This window comes from Gracilinanus agilis, chromosome 1, assembly GCF_016433145.1.
Source record: "Gracilinanus agilis isolate LMUSP501 chromosome 1, AgileGrace, whole genome shotgun sequence".
NCBI lineage: Eukaryota > Metazoa > Chordata > Mammalia > Didelphimorphia > Didelphidae > Gracilinanus > Gracilinanus agilis.
This window is the reverse complement of record NC_058130.1, coordinates 28,773,843-28,796,025: the sequence shown is the minus strand read 5'-3', so window position 1 is coordinate 28,796,025 and position 22,183 is coordinate 28,773,843. Positions and strand designations below refer to the sequence as shown.

The following is a 22,183-nucleotide window of genomic DNA, read 5'->3' as shown; positions in this document are numbered from 1 at the left end:
CTGGGTAGGCAGAATGTAATTACCTCGTTTCGACTCAGCCCGAGCCCCAGGTGCGGAGAGAAGGCGGGAAGAATACTTATTCGATGCTTCTTATTCTGCACCGGTCAGCCAGTGGCCTCCGGAATTATAAAATGGAAACTTAAAAAACAATCCTATCTGGGAGTAATGGCCACAGAGCCAGCCCGTCCTTGGGTCGCGGTCGGTCTTGTGATTTGGGAATTTGCTTTCTGTATTAATTGGCGTGGAAAGTGAGGCTGTGCTTCGTGGGGAAGGGAAGAACAAAAGTTCGATTGGATGATCATCCAGTAACCGAGGGGGCTTGAGGAGGTGTGGGGGGGGCATCTAACACCCCTTTGAGACAGATGCAAGGTAGGTGCTCTTGGCCCCCAAATGGGATGAACCGAAGTTGGTCTCTTCTTAAACCCACACGTTTTAAAGGTGGAAAATGGTCTGTGGCTCAGAATAACCTCAGTGGACCTAGATGGTCATCTAGTCCTGACCCCTCGATTTACAGATCAGGAAACTGAGGCCCACCACAGCAAGTATCAGAGACAAGAATGGAACTTACGTCTTTTCTTACCCCTCCCAAGAGGACCACCAGCAGCGATCCGCATCCTTCGCCCCCTCAGGATCCAACAAAGCTAGGGATGCTGGAACAAGCAGAGTTTTCAGCTGGTCTGTTTTGTAAGAACTAGTCCTCAGTGAGTCTCTAGATTAGGGAAACTGTAAGGGATTTCTCACTTTGTGCAAGAGGTGAATTCCTTCTTCTTCTTTTTAACCCTTAACTTCTGTGTATTGGCTCCTAGGTGGAAGAGTGGTAAGGGTAGGCAATGGGGGTCAAGTGACTTGCCCAGGGTCACACAGCTGGGAAGTGTTTGAGGCCAGATTTGAACCTAGGACCTGCCGTCTCCAGGCCTGACTCTCCATCCACTGAGCTACCCAGCTGCTCCTTAAATTCCTTCTTGAAAAGCTCGAAGGGCTGCTTGAAGCTCCAGACCCAATTCAGGACTAACGCTAGAATGTTCTGAAATTTCTTCCATGGGAACACAGCCAGGAAGAAGCATTCTTTCTCCTTAGGCAAGAACAAGCTTTTTGGGAAGCGGGAAGGGAGGAGAGAGGGAGGTCACTGTGTAGACAACAAGCCAATCACAGCTTCCGGGAGAGGGGCGGGCGGCTCCCCTGAGAGTTGAGCTTTCGGCCCAGAGTGAAAGGGCTCCCTGGCCATCCCCTCCCCAGGTCAGCCCTCCAGGGCAAAACTTGGCTCATTGGGGGTTACCAAGGCCTTTCTGTGGAAGTGTGAGGCCTTGAACATAGCCTCAGCATCTCGTTTCAGCTATTTGAGCTTCTTCGGGGGGTTCACCAAGTGCCAGCTGACAGGATGAGATCGGTGGAAAGGAGATGCTGGAATGTATCCAGGGTACAGAATTAGTCCTTAGGCCAATAGACCTCCATAAGCATGGACCCCCCACAGGATTCCTAAGCAGCTCTTAGCTCAGGGGAGTTGTCGAAAACAGGGGGGACAGAGAGGGGGCTTTGGGGTAAGGAGGGGGGTCTCTATAGAAACCTGGGACCATGGGAGGAAGCTGTGGGCAGCAGGGCATCCCAGCAGCCAGCAGCCTGGCCTTGGGGGACGAGCAGGAACCGATGGAGATATTGGAAGAGAAGGCTAGAAGGACTAAGAACACACTAGTAACCTCAGACAACTCTGGGGACGACAGCCACCTGGGAAAGAACAAACCTTCTCCTTTCAGACCATGGGGAGGGCTGAGGAGCCTTCATTACTCGGTTTACCCAAGCATGAGCATGGCAGAGTCCTAGCAGGAACATCCCACGGAAAATATCAGAATTAAAAACCAAGCTCTGCCCATTCCAAAGGTCATAGATTTAGAGCTAGGAGGGATGAGAGGACATCAACCCCCTTTTGTGATAGATGAGGAAACTGAGGCCCAGCAGGGATGAAGTGACCGACTTAGTCAGGGTCACACAACTAAGTGTCTGTGGCAGGATTTGAATTCGTCTTCTCTCCAAGTCCAGTCATTTAAAATATCCTAGAATAGATTAATATTGGATTGAACTCAGTCAAGGCACTGTGACTCTGTATAGAAAAGATATATTTAGGATGTTTGTTACTTATATATTGAAGTAAAAGACATAGTTATGTATTTATATAAAATATATAAAATAGAAACAAATATTACATATGTACATAAAACAAATATTCAAATAATATATCCATGAAGCATATTATATAACCCATTCTTTATATGTATATTATATAGAAGTATGTATCTTATAGTAATATATTTCCATAGATATTATAAGGTTTATGTATATAATATTTATACATATAATGCTTTTATATGTGCATTTCGTTGTGCCGTGACTAAATTTGTGTTTCAAAATTTGTCTACTTTAGTATTATATACACATCCCCATATAGATTCATGCGTGCATGTGTGTGTATATATATTATAGTATATATATTGTATATATTATATATATTATGTACATATATTATATATATATATAGTATAGAACTATACCTCTTCCTAATATTTCTATCATCCTCAACCTCATTCCCCTTCTAAAACTATGATTTCATTTCTATGGAGAACTACCAGCATGGACAGTCACAGGTGAAGTGTGACTTAGGTGCCTGNCTTTATCCCATGCGCCTCGGGCTTAGCGCCTTCACTCCTTCTCATGTCAGCACCTACCTGTCTGCTGTCCCAGCGCCAAGCTTTCCTTGTTCTCTGCCACAGATAAAGGGATGAATCAGATGACAGATCCCTGCTAATGCCAGTCCCTTCAGATAACCATAATACCAGCTCAGTAATTCTACTTTTAAGTCTGTGTTCTACCTTTGCCCAGTCCCCGAGGAACAGAAACAATAGCCGTGGCTATTTTGGGCATCTTGGCCTGATGATGACGGAGGAGCTATTTGGGGTTAAGTGAGTGGGTGGGACCCATCAAAGGTCTTTCCAATAATTCTCCAGGAGGCTGCCTCTCGAGGAGGCTTGTCTCCTTAAGTGAAGAATCACAGAAAATGCCTTTGTGTTACTGAGAAGGGATCATCACGTTGATTTCTGAACTCAGGGTCTCTTTAATTGCGCAGGAGGGGTTTGAAGTTTGGAACCCCACATCCCCCAAGTTCTCTGGAGCTCTGAATGACAACTGGAAAGTTGCAAAGCGTTTAGGGAAACCTGTCATCCAGAACAGAGCTGGGGCAGAGATCTCTTTTTCCTCTGCTTCAGTCCTTTTCATAGGACGGCTAAAAGTCATAATCAAAGTTCAATTGAAAGTCTTTATTAAATGCCTGTTATATACTAGGTGAGTCAACTAGCATTTATTAAGCGTCTATACTGCCTTCCAGGAATTGTGCTAAGTAAACACTGAGGGTACCAAGCCAGGCATGAATTCCCTCTTTGCCTTCAAGGAGTATTCGTTCTAACGAAGGAGACAACATGCAAATAACTTGCTAAAAACATGAGATTTATTGAATATTTGGAAGGCAATCTGATCTGAGAGGGGAAGGGACTAGGAAAGACCTCTTGTTCAATATAGGACTTGAGCTGAGACTTAAAGGAAGCGAGGGATTCTACAAGGCAGAAGTGAGCAGAAAGAATATTCTAAGGATGGGCCACAGAGTCTGGTGATGGAGCGTTAACAGTGGTGAATGGGATAGGTTTTAAAGAGCCTTAAATGCCAAACAGAGGAGTTTTATATTGTTTTGTTTTTCACTTGTTTCAGTTGTGTCCTACTTTTTTTGATCCTTTTTGAGGTTTTCTTGATAAAAAAGACTAGAGTGATTGGCCATTTCCTTTTGCAGTTTGTTTTACAGATGAGGAAACTGAGGCAACCAGGATGAAGTGACTTACCCAAGTTCATACAGCTATTAAGTGTCTGAGGCCAGATTTAGACTCAGGAATCTGAGTCTTTCTGGCTCCAAGCTCTAGTTTGGGAGTCAAAGACCAGGACCTCCCTGCATTTTCCCTATATCTCCCCTTTTTTCTCCTCCCCACACCCGTTAAGCCAGCTTAGCAGCTTTCCCACCCCGAAGTGGGCAGTTAGTTCCTTTGACTCCCAAACTCTAGAGCTCCCTGGCTCTAGCTACTGTGTCACCTAGCTGCCCCCTGAATTTATGTTGCTCCTGAAAGTCCTATGGAGACATGGGACTCATTTGGCATTGTGGCATAATTGAACCAATGCTTTTTTTGTTTGTGTGTTTTTAAACCCTTAACTTCTGTGTATTGGCTCCTAGGTGGAAGAGTGGTAAGGGTGGGCCATGGGGGTCAAGTGACTTGCCCAGGGTCACACAGCTGGGAAGTGCCTGAGGCTGGATTTGAACTAGGACCTCCTGTCTCTAGGCCTGACTCTCAATTCACTGAGCTACCCAGCTGCCCCAGGAATAAGAGACTTTCAACAAACCCAAGGAATTCTTTTTTGTATTCAATATATTTCAAGATAGAGTAAATCAAAGGCATATAAATGGTGTGATTGTTGACTCAGAATCTTTTAAGGGGAAAAAAATAGATGCTAAAGGTCTCTGGGCTCATTATCATCCACATCACACCCAGCTTCAAATTTGTGGTTCTGTCCAATTCGAGATGCTGCATTGGAAAGAAATGGAAATTGGTCCTCCCAGTGTGGAAGAAATTCAGTCTGCTCCGCCTGACCTCCAGGATTTGACTCCTGAGGCCAGAGTCTTAAACGTTTGACCTTGTTTCAGGAATGTGGCTTTTACATTTTCCAGGGAGCAAGTCGCCCACCCCGAAATCAATGTTCAGGTGAAATGGGGTGCTAGCAGTATAGCTTGACAGGCAGAGGAATGCGAGAAGGAAGGAGACGGACCTTAAGGGAATGCTGGGTAGGCAGAATGTAATTACCTCGTTTCGACTCAGCCCGAGCCCCAGGTGCGGAGAGAAGGCGGGAAGAATACTTATTCGATGCTTCTTATTCTGCACCGGTCAGCCAGTGGCCTCCGGAATTATAAAATGGAAACTTAAAAAACAATCCTATCTGGGAGTAATGGCCACAGAGCCAGCCCGTCCTTGGGTCGCGGTCGGTCTTGTGATTTGGGAATTTGCTTTCTGTATTAATTGGCGTGGAAAGTGAGGCTGTGCTTCGTGGGGAAGGGAAGAACAAAAGTTCGATTGGATGATCATCCAGTAACCGAGGGGGCTTGAGGAGGTGTGGGGGGGGCATCTAACACCCCTTTGAGACAGATGCAAGGTAGGTGCTCTTGGCCCCCAAATGGGATGAACCGAAGTTGGTCTCTTCTTAAACCCACACGTTTTAAAGGTGGAAAATGGTCTGTGGCTCAGAATAACCTCAGTGGACCTAGATGGTCATCTAGTCCTGACCCCTCGATTTACAGATCAGGAAACTGAGGCCCACCACAGCAAGTATCAGAGACAAGAATGGAACTTACGTCTTTTCTTACCCCTCCCAAGAGGACCACCAGCAGCGATCCGCATCCTTCGCCCCCTCAGGATCCAACAAAGCTAGGGATGCTGGAACAAGCAGAGTTTTCAGCTGGTCTGTTTTGTAAGAACTAGTCCTCAGTGAGTCTCTAGATTAGGGAAACTGTAAGGGATTTCTCACTTTGTGCAAGAGGTGAATTCCTTCTTCTTCTTTTTAACCCTTAACTTCTGTGTATTGGCTCCTAGGTGGAAGAGTGGTAAGGGTAGGCAATGGGGGTCAAGTGACTTGCCCAGGGTCACACAGCTGGGAAGTGTTTGAGGCCAGATTTGAACCTAGGACCTGCCGTCTCCAGGCCTGACTCTCCATCCACTGAGCTACCCAGCTGCTCCTTAAATTCCTTCTTGAAAAGCTCGAAGGGCTGCTTGAAGCTCCAGACCCAATTCAGGACTAACGCTAGAATGTTCTGAAATTTCTTCCATGGGAACACAGCCAGGAAGAAGCATTCTTTCTCCTTAGGCAAGAACAAGCTTTTTGGGAAGCGGGAAGGGAGGAGAGAGGGAGGTCACTGTGTAGACAACAAGCCAATCACAGCTTCCGGGAGAGGGGCGGGCGGCTCCCCTGAGAGTTGAGCTTTCGGCCCAGAGTGAAAGGGCTCCCTGGCCATCCCCTCCCCAGGTCAGCCCTCCAGGGCAAAACTTGGCTCATTGGGGGTTACCAAGGCCTTTCTGTGGAAGTGTGAGGCCTTGAACATAGCCTCAGCATCTCGTTTCAGCTATTTGAGCTTCTTCGGGGGGTTCACCAAGTGCCAGCTGACAGGATGAGATCGGTGGAAAGGAGATGCTGGAATGTATCCAGGGTACAGAATTAGTCCTTAGGCCAATAGACCTCCATAAGCATGGACCCCCCACAGGATTCCTAAGCAGCTCTTAGCTCAGGGGAGTTGTCGAAAACAGGGGGGACAGAGAGGGGGCTTTGGGGTAAGGAGGGGGGTCTCTATAGAAACCTGGGACCATGGGAGGAAGCTGTGGGCAGCAGGGCATCCCAGCAGCCAGCAGCCTGGCCTTGGGGGACGAGCAGGAACCGATGGAGATATTGGAAGAGAAGGCTAGAAGGACTAAGAACACACTAGTAACCTCAGACAACTCTGGGGACGACAGCGACCTGGGAAAGAACAAACCTTCTCCTTTCAGACCATGGGGAGGGCTGAGGAGCCTTCATTACTCGGTTTACCCAAGCATGAGCATGGCAGAGTCCTAGCAGGAACATCCCACGGAAAATATCAGAATTAAAAACCAAGCTCTGCCCATTCCAAAGGTCATAGATTTAGAGCTAGGAGGGATGAGAGGACATCAACCCCCTTTTGTGATAGATGAGGAAACTGAGGCCCAGCAGGGATGAAGTGACCGACTTAGTCAGGGTCACACAACTAAGTGTCTGTGGCAGGATTTGAATTCGTCTTCTCTCCAAGTCCAGTCATTTAAAATATCCTAGAATAGATTAATATTGGATTGAACTCAGTCAAGGCACTGTGACTCTGTATAGAAAAGATATATTTAGGATGTTTGTTACTTATATATTGAAGTAAAAGACATAGTTATGTATTTATATAAAATATATAAAATAGAAACAAATATTACATATGTACATAAAACAAATATTCAAATAATATATCCATGAAGCATATTATATAACCCATTCTTTATATGTATATTATATAGAAGTATGTATCTTATAGTAATATATTTCCATAGATATTATAAGGTTTATGTATATAATATTTATACATATAATGCTTTTATATGTGCATTTCGTTGTGCCGTGACTAAATTTGTGTTTCAAAATTTGTCTACTTTAGTATTATATACACATCCCCATATAGATTCATGCGTGCATGTGTGTGTATATATATTATAGTATATATATTGTATATATTATATATATTATGTACATATATTATATATATATATAGTATAGAACTATACCTCTTCCTAATATTTCTATCATCCTCAACCTCATTCCCCTTCTAAAACTATGATTTCATTTCTATGGAGAACTACCAGCATGGACAGTCACAGGTGAAGTGTGACTTAGGTGCCTGTGTCATGACTTGAACCCAGGTCCCTGAGATGCCAAGGCTAGTCCTGTAATCACTGCCCCGTGCTGCCTCTCACATGTATGTAAATCTCAATGGCCACATATCTACGGCCATAGCCATGTCTAGAGACAGCCCCTGCGTGATCGTGGCTCGTCAGTGTTCTGTAAAGTTCTTTATCTAGCTCACTGCAGATCTGTGGGGAGTAGCTCCATTTCTCTGATGGGGAATTGAACTTCACGGAGGTTCTGTGACTTTTATGGGCAATGTAGCTCTCGGGTCAGGGGTGGGATTTGAACCCAGACCTTTAGACTATTAAATCTAGTTTTGTATCCCTATACCACTCTGTATCTCAAGCACTAGTAATGACCAGGAAATCTATTAGCCTGGGGTTTGGGTTGATTTAAATAGGTTTTTACAAATGTCTTTTGGCTTTTTCTCACCACAATGTGCCCCCGACCCTTCCTTCCTTTCTCAGACATCCCATAACGGAGAATGTGTAAAAGACAAAAAAGGAACAATTTGTATAATTGATCAATACACTGAAGGAGTCTAGAAGTCTGTGTACTGCACAATACTTGTCCCCACTGTATCTGGGCAAAGGGAAGGGGTGCTACTGTCTTTTACTATCTCTTCTTGTTCTTCTCTCTTCTTTGTTTTACCTTTTGTCTTAGTATTAATTCTAAGAGAGAAGACCAGCAAGGTCTAGGCCAGTGGCGGGCCAGATGGGGCCCCCTGAAATGTTCTATCCAGCCTCACGACTTTATTCCTAATCTGATGAATACAATGAGTAGGATATAATACAATGAAACTTGAAAAGAGTTGCCTTAGAAACAGACTGACAGAGGAGCATTTCCTTTCCTTTGGCCCCTTCTTTAAAACGGTTGCCCATCACTGGGCTAGGCGATTGAGGTTAAGTGACTTGTCCAGGGTCACATGGCTAAGATGTGTCTGAAGACAGATTTGAACCCAGGTCTTTCCAAAATCCAGGCTTGGCTCTCTATCCACTGTGCTATCTAGCTGTCCCTCCAGGCTTATTCATTGCAAATTTGAATTCCTTTCATGTTTTTCTGAGGGTGTGATTTTGCCTTACTTGTGATTTTTGTAGAGCTATTATGGCATAGGACTGAGTCTCAGTCTCAGCTCATTAAACAAACAATAATAAATTTTTTTAAAGTACCTACTACGTGCCAGCCACTGTATTATGCACTGGAAGTACAAAGGCAAAAGTGAAAAGAGTCCCTGCCCTCAAGGAGCTTACCTTCTATAAGAAAAAGAAACAAGAGTACCTATAGAGAGAAACAAAATAGAGGGAAGGTAAAAGCACCAACAGAGAAGAAGGGTTCAAGAAAGACTCCGTGAAGTCGTTTTTTGTTTTTTTTTTTTAACCCTTAACTTCTGTGTATTGGCTCCTTGGTGGAAGAGGGGTAAGGGTGGGTAATGGGGGTCAAGTGACTTGCCCAGGGTCACACAGCTGGAAAGTGTCNAAGGGTAGGCAATGGGGGTCAAGTGACTTGCCCAGGGTCACACAGCTGGGAAGTGTCTGAGGCTAGATTTGAACCTAGGACCTCTCGTCTTTAGACCTGACTCTCAATCCACTGAGCTACCCCGCTGCCCACTAGTTATTATTATAACAGCTATAGTTAGCAAAATATGGCACTTGAAGGTTTGTAGAGCGCATTATAAATTTTACCTCATTCTGTCCTTAGAGCAGCCTGGGGAAGTAGGGGTATTATTATTATCATCTCCATTTTGTTCTTATCGTTGAGTCATTTTTCAGTCATGTTTGATTCTTTGACCCCATTTGGGATTTTCTTGGCAAAGAAACTGAAGTGGTTTTCCATTTCCTTCTTGATGATGATGGAGAAACAAAGGCAAATAAGGTTGAATGACTTAATCAGGGTCACACTGTCTCCATTTTATAGATGAGGAAGCTGAGGCAGATGGTGGTGAATGACTTGCCCAGGATAACACAGCTAGTAAGTGTCAAGAGGCAGGACTTGAACCCTGAGCTCTCTGATTCTAAGTCCAGACAAACGATTGCTCTATTTAGATAAATGAGTTGCTCAAGTTCCCATGGATGAGAAGATGACTTGCCCGGTGTTCTTGTTACCCTGTACCTCATTTGTTATCCTCATTTAGATTTTTGTTGGAGAATAGTGAGATTAATTTTATGCTCTTAGCCAAGTCTCTAGACTACAGTTTATCTCCATTTGGCCATATATTAGATGGTTTCACCTTCAAGTACATCTGTGAGACTTGGTCATTGTAGTTGATTCATTGAGAATGGTCCCAGTTTTAGTCCTCTCCGCTTCCATTCTTTGGCAGACTTGCCTTTAGAACATTTTGTTGGCTTTCAGGGTTTTCCCCTTCCCTCTTGTTTGCTTAATCTTCTCTTCCTCCCACATTCCCTGTAGACTTTCTATGTGTTGTTTTCCTGATGAATCCCTCCCCCAGGGCTTTATTAAGTAGCCATCTGCATCTACTGTGATTAGCACATTTCTTAAGATTGGCTGGACTTGGAAAGAAGATATCATTTCACTTGCTTAACTCCATCTAATCTCCAAAGGAGTAATTTTGTAGCCTCCAAACCTTTTCTATAGTAACATCTCTAAACCTCCATCTTTTCATTCATTGGATAGTGATATCTCCCCATCAGACCCACTGAGTGGGTAGGAGGTGGGGATAGATTTGTGTACAGTTGAGTTCTTATGTTGTGATTTTTAAAAAATTATATGTATATATATATATATTCAGATTACATATAGGTAACAATTTTTCTTTGAATTTCTTTGTGCTGAAAAAATTAATTCCTAATCCTCTTGCCTCCTCCCTTCCGTCTACACACCAGAGAAAACATCAACTGACAAAAAATATGTATATAAATGATGACTTGTGTTTCTATTTATCTGGAGGTAGACATTCACAAGTTATTCCTCTAGTATTAATCCTATAGCTATGTATATAATGTTCTTTTGCTTTTACTCAGTTCACTCTTCATTATTTCATAGAGATCTTTCCAAGTTTTTCTAAAACTTACTTGTTCATCATTTCTTTTTTTTTTTTTTTTTAAACCCTTAACTTCTGTGTATTGGCTCCTTGGTGGAAGAGTGGTAAGGGTGGGCAATGGGGGTCAAGTGACTTGCCCAGGGTCACACAGCTGGGAAGTGTCTGAGGCCGGCTCTGAACCCAGGACCTCCAGTCTCCAGGCCTGACTCTCAATCCACTGAGCTACCCAGCTGCCCCTTCATCATTTCTTATGATACAGATTATAATATTCTATCACACACATATATCACAACTGTTTAGCCATTCCTTAGTCAATTGACATCCCTCTATTTTCAGTTCTTTGTCTCCACAAAGAGAGCTTTTAAACATATAGGCTCTTTTCCTTTTTCTCCTAATCTCCTTGGGAAATAGACCCAACAGCGGCATTACATACGGTTTTATCTCTCGATGTAATTCCAAATCACTTTCCAAAATGATTGGATCAGTTGACAGTTCCACCAACAATGTATGCATTTTCTGCATCCCCTCCAACATTTGTCATTTTGCCTTTTATCATTTTAACTGATCTGTTAGATGTGAGATGGTATTTTTAAATTAGTATAATTTGCATTTCTCTAATCAGTAATAACTTAGACCATTTTCCCCCATATGCCTGTATGTAGCTTTGATTTCTTCAGATAGCCCTGTAATTTTTTTTAAATCCTGAAAAATTTTTTTGGCATTTTTCAGGTTCATAAACCATACTCATACAAATTTTTGTGTGTAGTTTTTGTTAGGAACAACCTATGATTTAATCAACATGAGGAACTCCCTAGTTAGAAACGACTTCTACTTATTGGAAGTTTATATACCTATGACAAAAATTGGAGTGTTGTCTGATGTGCTGAAGGGTCAAGTGACATTCCAGTCATCAATAAAACAGTATAAATTTAAGGGCAGGATTTGAACCCAGAGTTTCTTGTCTTCAAGGCTACCTTCTACTTACCATGTCAGATTTCACCTGCCCATGTATTTAATCCTTGTAATAGTTTAAATGACTTCCAGTAATTAAGGTATTGAGTAATTAGAGATGGAGGAGGAAGGAAATGGTCATGAAATATTAAGCCAGATTTTGAACAAATAACTTTTCTCTTTTGTGCTTTGCATCATGGGAAGATGTATGAATCTACAGTTTAATATGACCGCCAAGAAAGCCCATGGAGCCCTAGCCTGCTTCAAGAAAGGTTTACCATCCCCAACTTTGGTCAGCATCCCATTCATAGTCTTTTTACTCTCTTTGGGGGCACCACATTTTAGGAACAACATTGATAAGCTGGAATGCCCAACCTCAAGTTCCTTCCATATAAGGACCAGTTGAAGACACTAGGTATATTTAGCCTGCAAAAGAGAAGCTCTAGGGAGAGCACAGTTGTTGTCTTCAAGTGTCTGAAGGGCCATCACCTGAAAGAGGGATTAAACTTGTCCTGCTTGGTCCTAGAGGGTAGGATGTGGATAGAGCCAGGAAGAGCTGCCACAAAGGCAGATACAGACTCGAAGTCAGAAAAATCTTCACAATTAAAGCTCCCTGAAGTGGACTGGGCTACCCACAGGGATATTCAAGAAAAGGAAATCTGACAACTTGTCGGAGATGTTGGGGGTGGAAGGGGACAGTGTTGCATCCTCAAACCTATCCCAACCTATTCATTGCATGCTTCTTCTGTGCAAGTTGAACTAGATGTTCTCAGAGGCTCCTTCCAACTCTTGACTTTCATTTGAAAGCAAATTCATCTAAAGCTGATGTGTTTTCCCGACATGCTATTTATTTATCACTGACTGGTAGAGAACCTGTAATTTACAGTCACTACGGATTCCTGGCTGTTGGGTCACAAGGCATTTTACTGCCCTGCCTTAAGGGAACTCGGTTAAATTTTGATCCATCTTAGGAAGGCATACAATAATTAACTTTTTAACTGTTAATGGGAGCATTCACATCTCCTTAGCCACAATGATTATAGTTATCAACCAATAAGAGCAAGAAGAAGAAGAAGGCTACGTGTTCGAGGAAATAGAGAATGTGTCAGTCTATTTGTCCAGAGTCTATTTGCACTCCAAAATTTAATTTAAAACATTCCTACCAACAAATTAGCAAAGCTTGCTTGGGAATCTTGGCTGGGAAGCGGTTCTCTCTCTCTCTCTCTCTCTCTCTCTCTCTCTCTCTCTCTCTCTCTCTCTCTCTCTCTGTGTGCGCTCTATACCAGTGATGGGCAAACTTTTTAAAGAGGGGGCCAAAGGAAAGGAAATGCTCCTCTGTCCGTCTGTTTCTAAGACAACTCTTTCGAAGTTTCATTGTATTGTATCCTACTCATAGTATTCGTCAGATTAGGAATAAATAATGTCGAGTTGCTGAATAGAACATTTCAGGGGGTCTCAACTGGCTCACGGGCTGTAGTTTGCCCATCACTGCTCTATACCATTCTTGTTTGGGTTAGAAATTCAATTCAATTTAACGAGAGTTCATTCATCATCTTTTATATGAAAGGCACCAGCAATATCAACACCTAAATGAAAGCAATCTCTGCCCTCAGAGGGCTTACATTCTATTGGGGGAAATAATACTCCCACAGATAGGTAGATACAAGTTAACTTGAGGATTGAGACGGGTTTGGGGAAGCTCTGGTGACTCATAGGACCGGTCGAGAAAGTCATGGTTCATGAGGTTACAACTCAGCTGACTCTTGAAACAAGACTAAAAGGTTCCCAGAGGCAGAGGGGGGGAAAGAAGGGCATTACAGGGTTGGGGACAGCCAGTGAAAAAACATGGGGAGTAAATAACTTTTTAAGTGTCATTTGCCTTACTAAGTTGTGCAGATAATGTATTCTAAGGGAAAAGTTAATGAAAGGAAATTATTTTTCAGGACAGTCACAGAAATGGAAATATATGAGTGGTTTACCAGATTGTATATTGAACTAAGAATCAGGAGCCCTGAATTTTAATCTCTGCTCTACTAGCTACTCAGTGACCCATAAGTTACTTCTCTCCTATTTCCTCAGTTTCCTAATCTATTAAATGAGGACTTTAGAGCATACTTTCTCCTACAAGAAAAACCTGAATTTAAAAATATCTAGAAGTTCCTAGCCATGTGACCCCAGGCAAGTCACTTAACCCTGATTGCCTAATGCTTGTGACTCTACTGTCTTAGAATTGATACTTGGGCAGAAGGGAAGAGTTTTAGAGGGGGCAAAAAGAACATCTTGAAGACCAAGATGTATCCATTGATGCAGTGCATTTTTTTGTCTTTCAGGCAAAGAAAATAGAGATAGGAGGATGAAAATGGTTATTACAATGTAAAATTATAATATCTTGTAATTGCTTGTTCTTAAAATACCTAAAAGTAGGGAGCAGCTGGGTGGCTCAGTGGATTGAGAGTCAGGCTCAGAGATGGGAGGTCCTGGGTTCAGATTTGGCCTCAGGCACTTCCCAGCTGTGCGACCTGGGCAAGTCACTCAACCCCCATTGCCTAGCCCTTACCTCTCTTCTGCCTTAGAACCAATATCTAGTATTCATTCTAAGACAAAAGGTAAGAGTTTTTTTAAAAAAAAGAACCTAAAAGCACTTGTACTTAAATAAGTATATAATAAAGTACATAAATTACTTGTTCTTAAAGTACATAAAATACATCTACTTAAATAGGAAAAATATTTATTATCAAATATATTTCCTTATCATTTAATGTGCCTATTGTTCATTCATTCATCCTTCTGATCACTTTCAAGAGGACCAATGACATCATGAGGTGATGAATTGTATGTGAACTGGATTTATGGGAGGCAGAGTTGCCCAGTCGCCAGCCTCACTCTCTCTTCCAGAATCATCCAAGTCCAGTGTCAAGGCAAAAAAATCAGGACAACTTTTGTCATTTAGTTTTAATCTGTCTGTGGAGTTAAGGGCTCTCCTAGCATTGACATTCTGTGATTGTAAAGTAACCTCTAGTTAGGCAGCCATTCTACCTCCATCTTCCCAGTGATAGGGAGAAGCTTTCTTATACAGACAAGGCTGGAAAAAGAGGCAATGACTTGGTGCATCCAGAACAATTAAGACATTCTTGAACTTGTTTACAGACTTATGAAAGTTTTTGTTTTTTTTTATCTTTTTTTTTTTATAAACCCTTGTACTTCGGTGTATTGTCTCATAGGTGGAAGATTGGTAAGGGTGGGCAATGGGAGTCAAGTGACTTGCCCAGGGTCACACAGCTAGGAAGTGGCTGAGGCCGGGTTTGAACCTAGGACCTCCTGTCTCTAGGCCTGACTCTCACTCCACTGAGCTACCCAGCTGCCCCTTATATGAAAGTTTAAAATAGAAAGAGACTACTACCACCACCACCACCAATAATAATAATCATAACTAGCCTACTTTTGACAGACACTATTCAGCACTTTACAAATATTATCTTATTTGATCCTCAAAACAACCCTGAGAAGTAACTGCTATTATGATCTCTATTTTGTAGTTGAGGAAAATGAGGCAGGCAGAGGTTAAGTTTTGTCCAACGTTACGCAGTTAGTGAGTATCTGACCCTACCTTCCTGACTCCAGTCCTAGAACTCTAACTCTGGTTACCACCTAGCAACTAATAAATAAATGCGTCTATTTATCCTTAGTATTTAATATAGGGCCTTATTTTGTTTCCTAACTTCCTGGAATTTGACTCCTGACATTCATCACAAATCACAGACCTAGGGGCAGCTGGGTAGCTCAGTGGATTGAAAATCAGGCCTAGAGACAGGAGATCCTAGGTTCAAATCCAGCCTCAGACACTTCCCAGCTGTGTGACCCTGGGCAAGTCACTTGACCCCCATTGCCCACCCTTACCACTCTTCCACCTAGGAGCCAATACACAGAAATTAAGGGTTTAAAAAAAATTAAAAAAAAAAAACAAAAACAAAAACAAATCACAGACCTATAATGGGAATTTTTCCCATCAAAGCTGATCCATAGCCTAAAATCTAGATTTGAACTCGGGTCTTCCTGACTCCAAATTATTTATTACATCACAATGCCTTTAATTCTCTTAAGAATCATTGGCATCCAAACAGAGCTTTGTGGGTTGCAAGGCACTTTCAAAACATTCTCTCTGAAAGGAATCACACATTTGAATTGTGATAGAGTTCAGAATGCTGGTTTAGAAGGCCAATTCTAGGCAGTTAGTAAGAAAAATCAGGCCTTATAAGCTTAAGCAAGAGTCCAAAAATAAAGGGAAATGTTCTTTTATGTTTGTGAATTTGATAGCATCTATCAGTAAGAAGAACCCTCGGAATTTTTTCATAAGGAGTTTGGCGGAGGCAATGCAATTTGAGAAGAGAGGGATATTCTCCAGAGAGCTTGACCTATAAATTATTGGGAAGGTGACTTCTAGGAGAGAGGCACCATGGCTGATGGGACCTCTGAGAGTGGTAGCCCAGGGCTAGGATGTAAGTTCCTTGAGCCTATCACTGTGCTTGGAATATAGTAGATGATTCATAAATATTTTGGTGTGGAGTCATGTTGCAGTAAGTACCTCTCTTGGAAGGACACTATCCTTTTTGTCTAGAACAAATCCTAGTCTCTCTGCCCCAAGCTAGGACGTTGCCAGGAAGGTCAATCTTTCCAACATCCCTCCCCACCCCCAACACAACAAAGTATTATTTAGAATTTCATCTCACCTTCACATGAGAATGAGGTTTTCTTGTGAAAGTGACATATGCCCAGATTCTATCATAGAACCCATTCTGCTGTCCCCTGAAAGATTACAAGGATGTACTTCTTTATTCTAATCGAATATGCCCCTTTAACTGAAAGCAGTCTCGCTATGTGTCCTCGTCATTTTATTGTTCAGTGGAATTTGTAGACATTTGAAATGATGGCAAGTTTTCACTTCTCTGCAATAATTATCTTTATTTGTGTGTTTACGTGTGCCCCCCCCCCACACATATTATCCAAGCTCACATTCTTTTAGCCCCCTATCGAATATAAGCTTCTTGAAGCTAGGGTCTAGTTTTTGTTTTTAGCTTATAATTCCTAGAAAATCCCATAATGCCACATAAACATTGCCAATGGTTCATAAATAAATGTTGAATTGAATTGAAGTGTTTTTAATTTGCTAATAGATGAATATGATTCTGATTCATCCAGAAAAAAAAAGTAAACCAAGAAATGCTGAAATCTGCTGTGTAAGAAAATATCGCTTCGGCTTTTATTAGAGAAATAGCATAGTTTTTGGTCTTCCATACTTCGTAAAACACAAGAGAAAATGTCTTTGTTACACAGATTACTTGTGAATGAAATGACTTCTTGGTAATGTGTGATGATATGCTTTACTGCCTGCTGATGACTGGAGTATCTTTTTATGATTCTTTTCTTCATTTCTTCAATTTTATGACTCAGATACATTGGCTTCATTTCATATCAGCATGCTTAATAATCTCGAGTTTTCCTAGGGCCAATGACCCCTCTCTTTCAAAGGTATTTAACTACATTTGTTCTTAGTGGTTCAAGAGGCTTAACAAATGTACCATGTCCTGAACACGTTAGAGAGGGGTTCATAGCCTGGGATCCATGAACTTCCTTCTTAACACTGGGTTACTCGGATTTCAATATAATTGGTTTCCTTCGTAATCCCGAATAATATTATTTTATACATGATTCCAAAAAGAGATCTCCAGGCTTCACCAGATTTCCAAAGAGATCCATTACTTAAGACAGGTTAAGACTCTCTAGGCTGCGTAGATTTCCTTCCAAATGAAATCACAGTCTTAGAGTTGGAAGGGACTTCTAGGGCCATCTCTTCCAGCCCATGATCCTGAACACTGTATTAAAAGGCAAGTCCATAAAGGAAGAGGTATTTTAAGTGCTTCCTCTGTGCCAGGGAATACAAAGAAAATCAAACCTAGTTCCTGCCCTCAAGGAGCTTACATTCAAGTGGGAGAGACAATATGTAAATATTTAGGCACGTGTACAAGATATGTATAAAGTAGACGGAAGGTAATCTGAAAGGAGAAGGCACTAGTAACGGGGTAGCCTGCAACCTGGGAGAGTTCTTAATAAATAGAGCTGATTTCCTAATGTCTCTCACTGGCCCCAATTCATGTACTTTGTGAACTTCATCACATTTGCTTAAGTACTTCCTGTAATCATCTGATTCAATAAATTTGGAGGCTGTCAAGTCTCCATAGATAACAATAACATTGATAACAATAGATCTCGTTTTAAATTCTCTGTAGCTCCTTTGTAGTGTTCATTAGCCTCCTTCTAATCATTTGATTTAGGCCTCTTTACATGGCACCTAATTGGCTATCAAAGGCAGAGCATCTGAAATGTTCTGCTCATTATTCTTCAGGCCTTGGTGGCCCAGTTATTGACCTTCACTGTTTCTATGCTGGAGAACAATGAGAGGAGGAAGCCTTGGGCCCAGTCAAGCCATCAGTGAAAAAGATTTGTGCCTACTTTATCCCTCCATCTCCAGCTTGATTCTTTAATAACTTCAGTGAGCATTCATGTAAGCGGCACCCTGCAGCTAATTAAAAGTCACCAGTTAATTAAATATTCCAAATTCCAAAATGTTTGTTTGGAAGTCAACAGTTTGGAATGTGAAACTCATTTTCCTTGAGTGGTCATGTTAGAAGTTAGATCTAGGTTCAAAGTTGGCACGCAAAAGTCTTGATCATTTATAACGCAGTAGGGCTAGTATTGTGGCAACTAACTACCATAGTGAAGGAAGCTTTCCTGGGGAAATTCCTTCAAAAGTCCACTTTGAAATACCAGTTGTTAATTAGACAAATATTATGATTTAAGTTTCTTCATGAAAAATTGCTGCTATGATGAAGGGTTCTTTTGGGGAAGTCTTTATTTTTTTTTTAATTTTTTTTTTAAACCCTGACCTTCCGTTTTGGAGTCAACACTGTGTTTTGGCTCCAAGGCAGAAGAGTGGTAAGGCTAGGTAACGGGGGTCAAGTGACTTGCCCAGGGTCACACAGCTGGGAAGTGTCTAAGGCCGGATTTGAACCTAGGACCTCCCGTCTCTAGGCCTGGCTCTCAATCCACTGAGCTGCCCAGCTGCCCCCAGAAGTCTTTAGACTAGTGGCAATCCCCTCACTCCTTGACACTCTCTAAGATCACCACATATCCCTGGGAGAGCCATTTAATTTCTCTCCCTCATTTTCCCTTACTGCAGAAAGGGGATAGTAAAAGCATCTATCTCATTGTTATCATGAAAATCGAATGAGAAATATTTTTAAAGAGTTTCTGGCACATTGTAAGTACTTAATAAATACCCAGATTTTTCCCCAACCAATATTTTTATGAAGCACCCATAATTTGTAAGGTTCAGAGATAACACGATAGAGGAGGGGCTGCTACCATAAAGAGGGAGGGTGGGAGATAGGTAAAGACCTTCCTATTTTAGCTTATTGTTTTTTCCAATGAGGTGCTAAATTCAGCATTTTCTTTTCCATTCCACTAAAGCAGGGGTCAGCAACCTTTTTGGCCGTGAGAGCCATAAACGCTACATTTTTTAAAATGTAATTTTGTGAGAGCCGTCCAGTGCTCACAGTGCTGCTCCTGTAACAGCACCTGAAAAAAATGGACTTTATGGCTCCTGCAGAAAGAGCCATATCCGGCCCTCAAAAGAGCCAGATATGGCTCGAGAGCCATACGTTGCCGACCCCTGCACTAAAAGATAGGAAATGCTTTTGGTGCCTTTCAAATTTGGCACCCTGGAGTGGAACGGCTCTGGTCCAGCCCTACTTGGCTCTGTCGTGATCTCATCTGCCAATCGTATGCAACATTCTGCATCCATAATCCCCTGCACCTACCGCAAGGTGGGGAGAATAGAGATGGATTTTATAGCATTTGGGGGAAGTACACAATGAAGTCCTTCATAGGAAAAGGATCTAGACTGAAATATTACCTACGGCATTTCTTTTCTTGCAGAACACAAACATGGCGGCAGAAAAAATAGGAAGAAGACTCTCACAAGAAAATGGCAAGACAGGGGCATGCTGTCGGATGATGTGGAGATCTTAAAAAGCAGCTTGGCAGCAAAACCCTTTTCTGCCCATGGTAACAAGACTGAGAGCACGAACGGGAGGAAGAGCCACAGGAGGACGAAACGCTTTTTGTCCTATCCTCGGTTTGTGGAAGTCATGGTGGTTGCGGATAGCAGAATGGTTGCCTATCACGGAGCTAATCTGCAACACTATGTTTTAACATTAATGTCAATAGTAAGTATGGGGAACAAGGCACAGAAGGTGACCTTTGGGGAATAGGCTCGGAGCTGTGGTCAGCAGGAATGTCTGTATCTTAACCAAGTCGGGAAAAGGGACTGGAGGAAACTCGATACTATCCGTTGAGCAAGAGTTACAGGAGAGCCACTCTCGAATAGGAATGGCAGCCAGCCAAGTCTGGTTCCCCTTTGCTTCTCCTGGGCTTCATTCCTTTCAGCCTTCCTTTTCTCCCTCACTCCTACCAACCCCCCTTCTCCCCGCTCCCCTCTCTTTCCTCCCCATGAGATAAATTGGATCCTTCGTACTCACTGCAGTGCCAAGTGTGGCTGCAATGCTGAGATTCTGAGGAGGGTGGAGAAAAGAGAAGATGAGAGGGAGAAATTTGACCCTCCTATCGTTATCCCTCCCACTCATAGGATAATAAAGCGATTAGCCATAGAGTTTGAAAGGATTGTAGAAGTCACATAATGTAGTCTCTCTACTTTACAAATAAGGGAAACCGAGACCCAGAGACATCAATTATTTGTCCAAGGTGACATGTCATAAATGACAGTCAGGATTTGAACCCATGTCATCTGAGACCAAACGTAGTACTTTTTTCTGTTTTTCTAAGGTCTCTTATTCCTTCAGTGCCACTTTTTGCTAAAGAGAACTCCTTTTTTCACTTCTCACTTTTATCCTCCATCCACCCTGGCTCTTTATGTAGAACCCAACCATGGTGTTCCTCACTCAATTCTCCCTGCCACACTAGAGCCCTATCTAAAGCTCTTCCTTGCCCTCAGCCCAGAATCTGACCACCTAAGTCCCTTACCTCAGTCTTCTCCGTGTAGAAGCCTTCATCCCTATAAGAAGCCACCCCGTCTGTCCCAAGCCCCTGCTCTGTTAGTCCCTGGCCCAAGGTATTCCTGGTATCTGATACCTGGGTCACATCTCCTTGTTCCAATTCCGGAAAGTATTTCTGAGATTCCAAATAGAAATTCTAAAGACATTTCCCATGAGAGCATCCTTCTTATATGATAGTTGCTGCAATATTGCCCTTAATATATTGTATTATATTATATATATAATTTAGAAATTATATATATATTATAATATATAATATTATACATTAAATTTATAAATTATATATAATATAATGTATTTATATATTCTATAAATTTATAAATTATATATAATGTAAATATATAATTTATAAATTAATATAATATATTATAAATTAATAAGATTAGGAGTTATTAGACACATTAGGAGTTATCTTCAAACCTAAATATAATTTATGACACGTCTACTAAAGGAAAATGAGTTTCAAGTTCCAAGTCAGCGGTTTGCTGGCTTTCAAACAAACATTTTGGGATGTGTCTCCTTCAGTTGAAAGCTGTCCCTAATCTGATTCTTATAGGGTGGCATGGACTGGAAATGCAACCTGTGGAATCTGCTCTTCATGGGCTACACAGTGTTATGACAGAGCATCGTACAAACAACAGGTTCACATTTAGAATTCACGAGATGGACAGTGAGGATTGGAGACTGGCCATAAGATTAGAAGTCAGTAGAAACAACAGCATTAGTAGTAGTGGTGACAATGATGATGATGATGATGATGATGATGATGATGATGATGATGATCATGATGATGATGATGATCATGATGATGATGATGATAATGAGGGCAGCTAGGAGGCTCAATGAATAGAGAGCCAGGTCTAGAGACAGAAAGTCCTGTGTTCCAATCAGACCTCATATACTTTCTAGCTGTGTGACCCTGGGCAAGTCACTTCACCCCCATTGCCCAGCCCTTACCTCTCTTCTGCCTTGGAACTAATACTCACTATTGATTCTAAGATGGAAAGTAAGGGTTTTAAAAAAGAAGAAGAGGGGGCAGCTGGGTAGCTCAGTGGATTGAGAGCCAGGTCTAGAGACGAAAGGTCCTAGGTTCAAATCTGACCTCAGATACTTCCTAGCTGTGTGAGCCTGGGCAAGTCACTTCACCCCCATTGCCTGGCCTTTACCTCTCTTTTGTCTGGAACTAATACTCAGTATTGATTCTAAGATGGAAAGTAAGGGTTTTAAAAAAGAAGAAGAGGGGCAGATTGAGAGGCAGGTCTAGAGACAGGAAGTCCTAGGTTCAAAACTAGCCTCAGATACTTCCTAGCTGTGTGACCCTGGGCAAGTCACCTCACTCCCATTGCCTAGCCCTTACCTCTCTTTTGCCTTGGAACTAATACTCAGTATTGATTCTAAGTTGGAAAATAAGAATAGTAAAAAAAAATTTGGAATAGCAAACATTTATAGAGCACTTCAAGGTTTATAAAATGCTTGAAATACATTATCTCAAGTAAGAGGTAAAGAATGAAATCCTGAGGCATAAGGTTCCTCATGTTAAGATTGTTATGTAATCCTTTTTTTTTTTTTTTTTTTTTTT

General features: G+C 41.9%; 1 protein-coding gene across 1 annotated transcript in view; it reads left to right on the top strand.

Moving 5' to 3' along the window:
- The window catches only part of ADAMTS9 (ADAM metallopeptidase with thrombospondin type 1 motif 9), a 223,766-nt gene that overhangs the window by 25,718 nt on the left and 175,865 nt on the right, over positions 1–22,183 (top strand). Inside the window, exons 8-9 of the mRNA XM_044675724.1 lie at positions 19,469–19,758; positions 20,047–20,201. Of these exons, the coding sequence (XP_044531659.1) occupies positions 19,469–19,758; positions 20,047–20,201 (445 nt within the window). The remainder of the gene's footprint in view (positions 1–19,468; positions 19,759–20,046; positions 20,202–22,183) is intronic.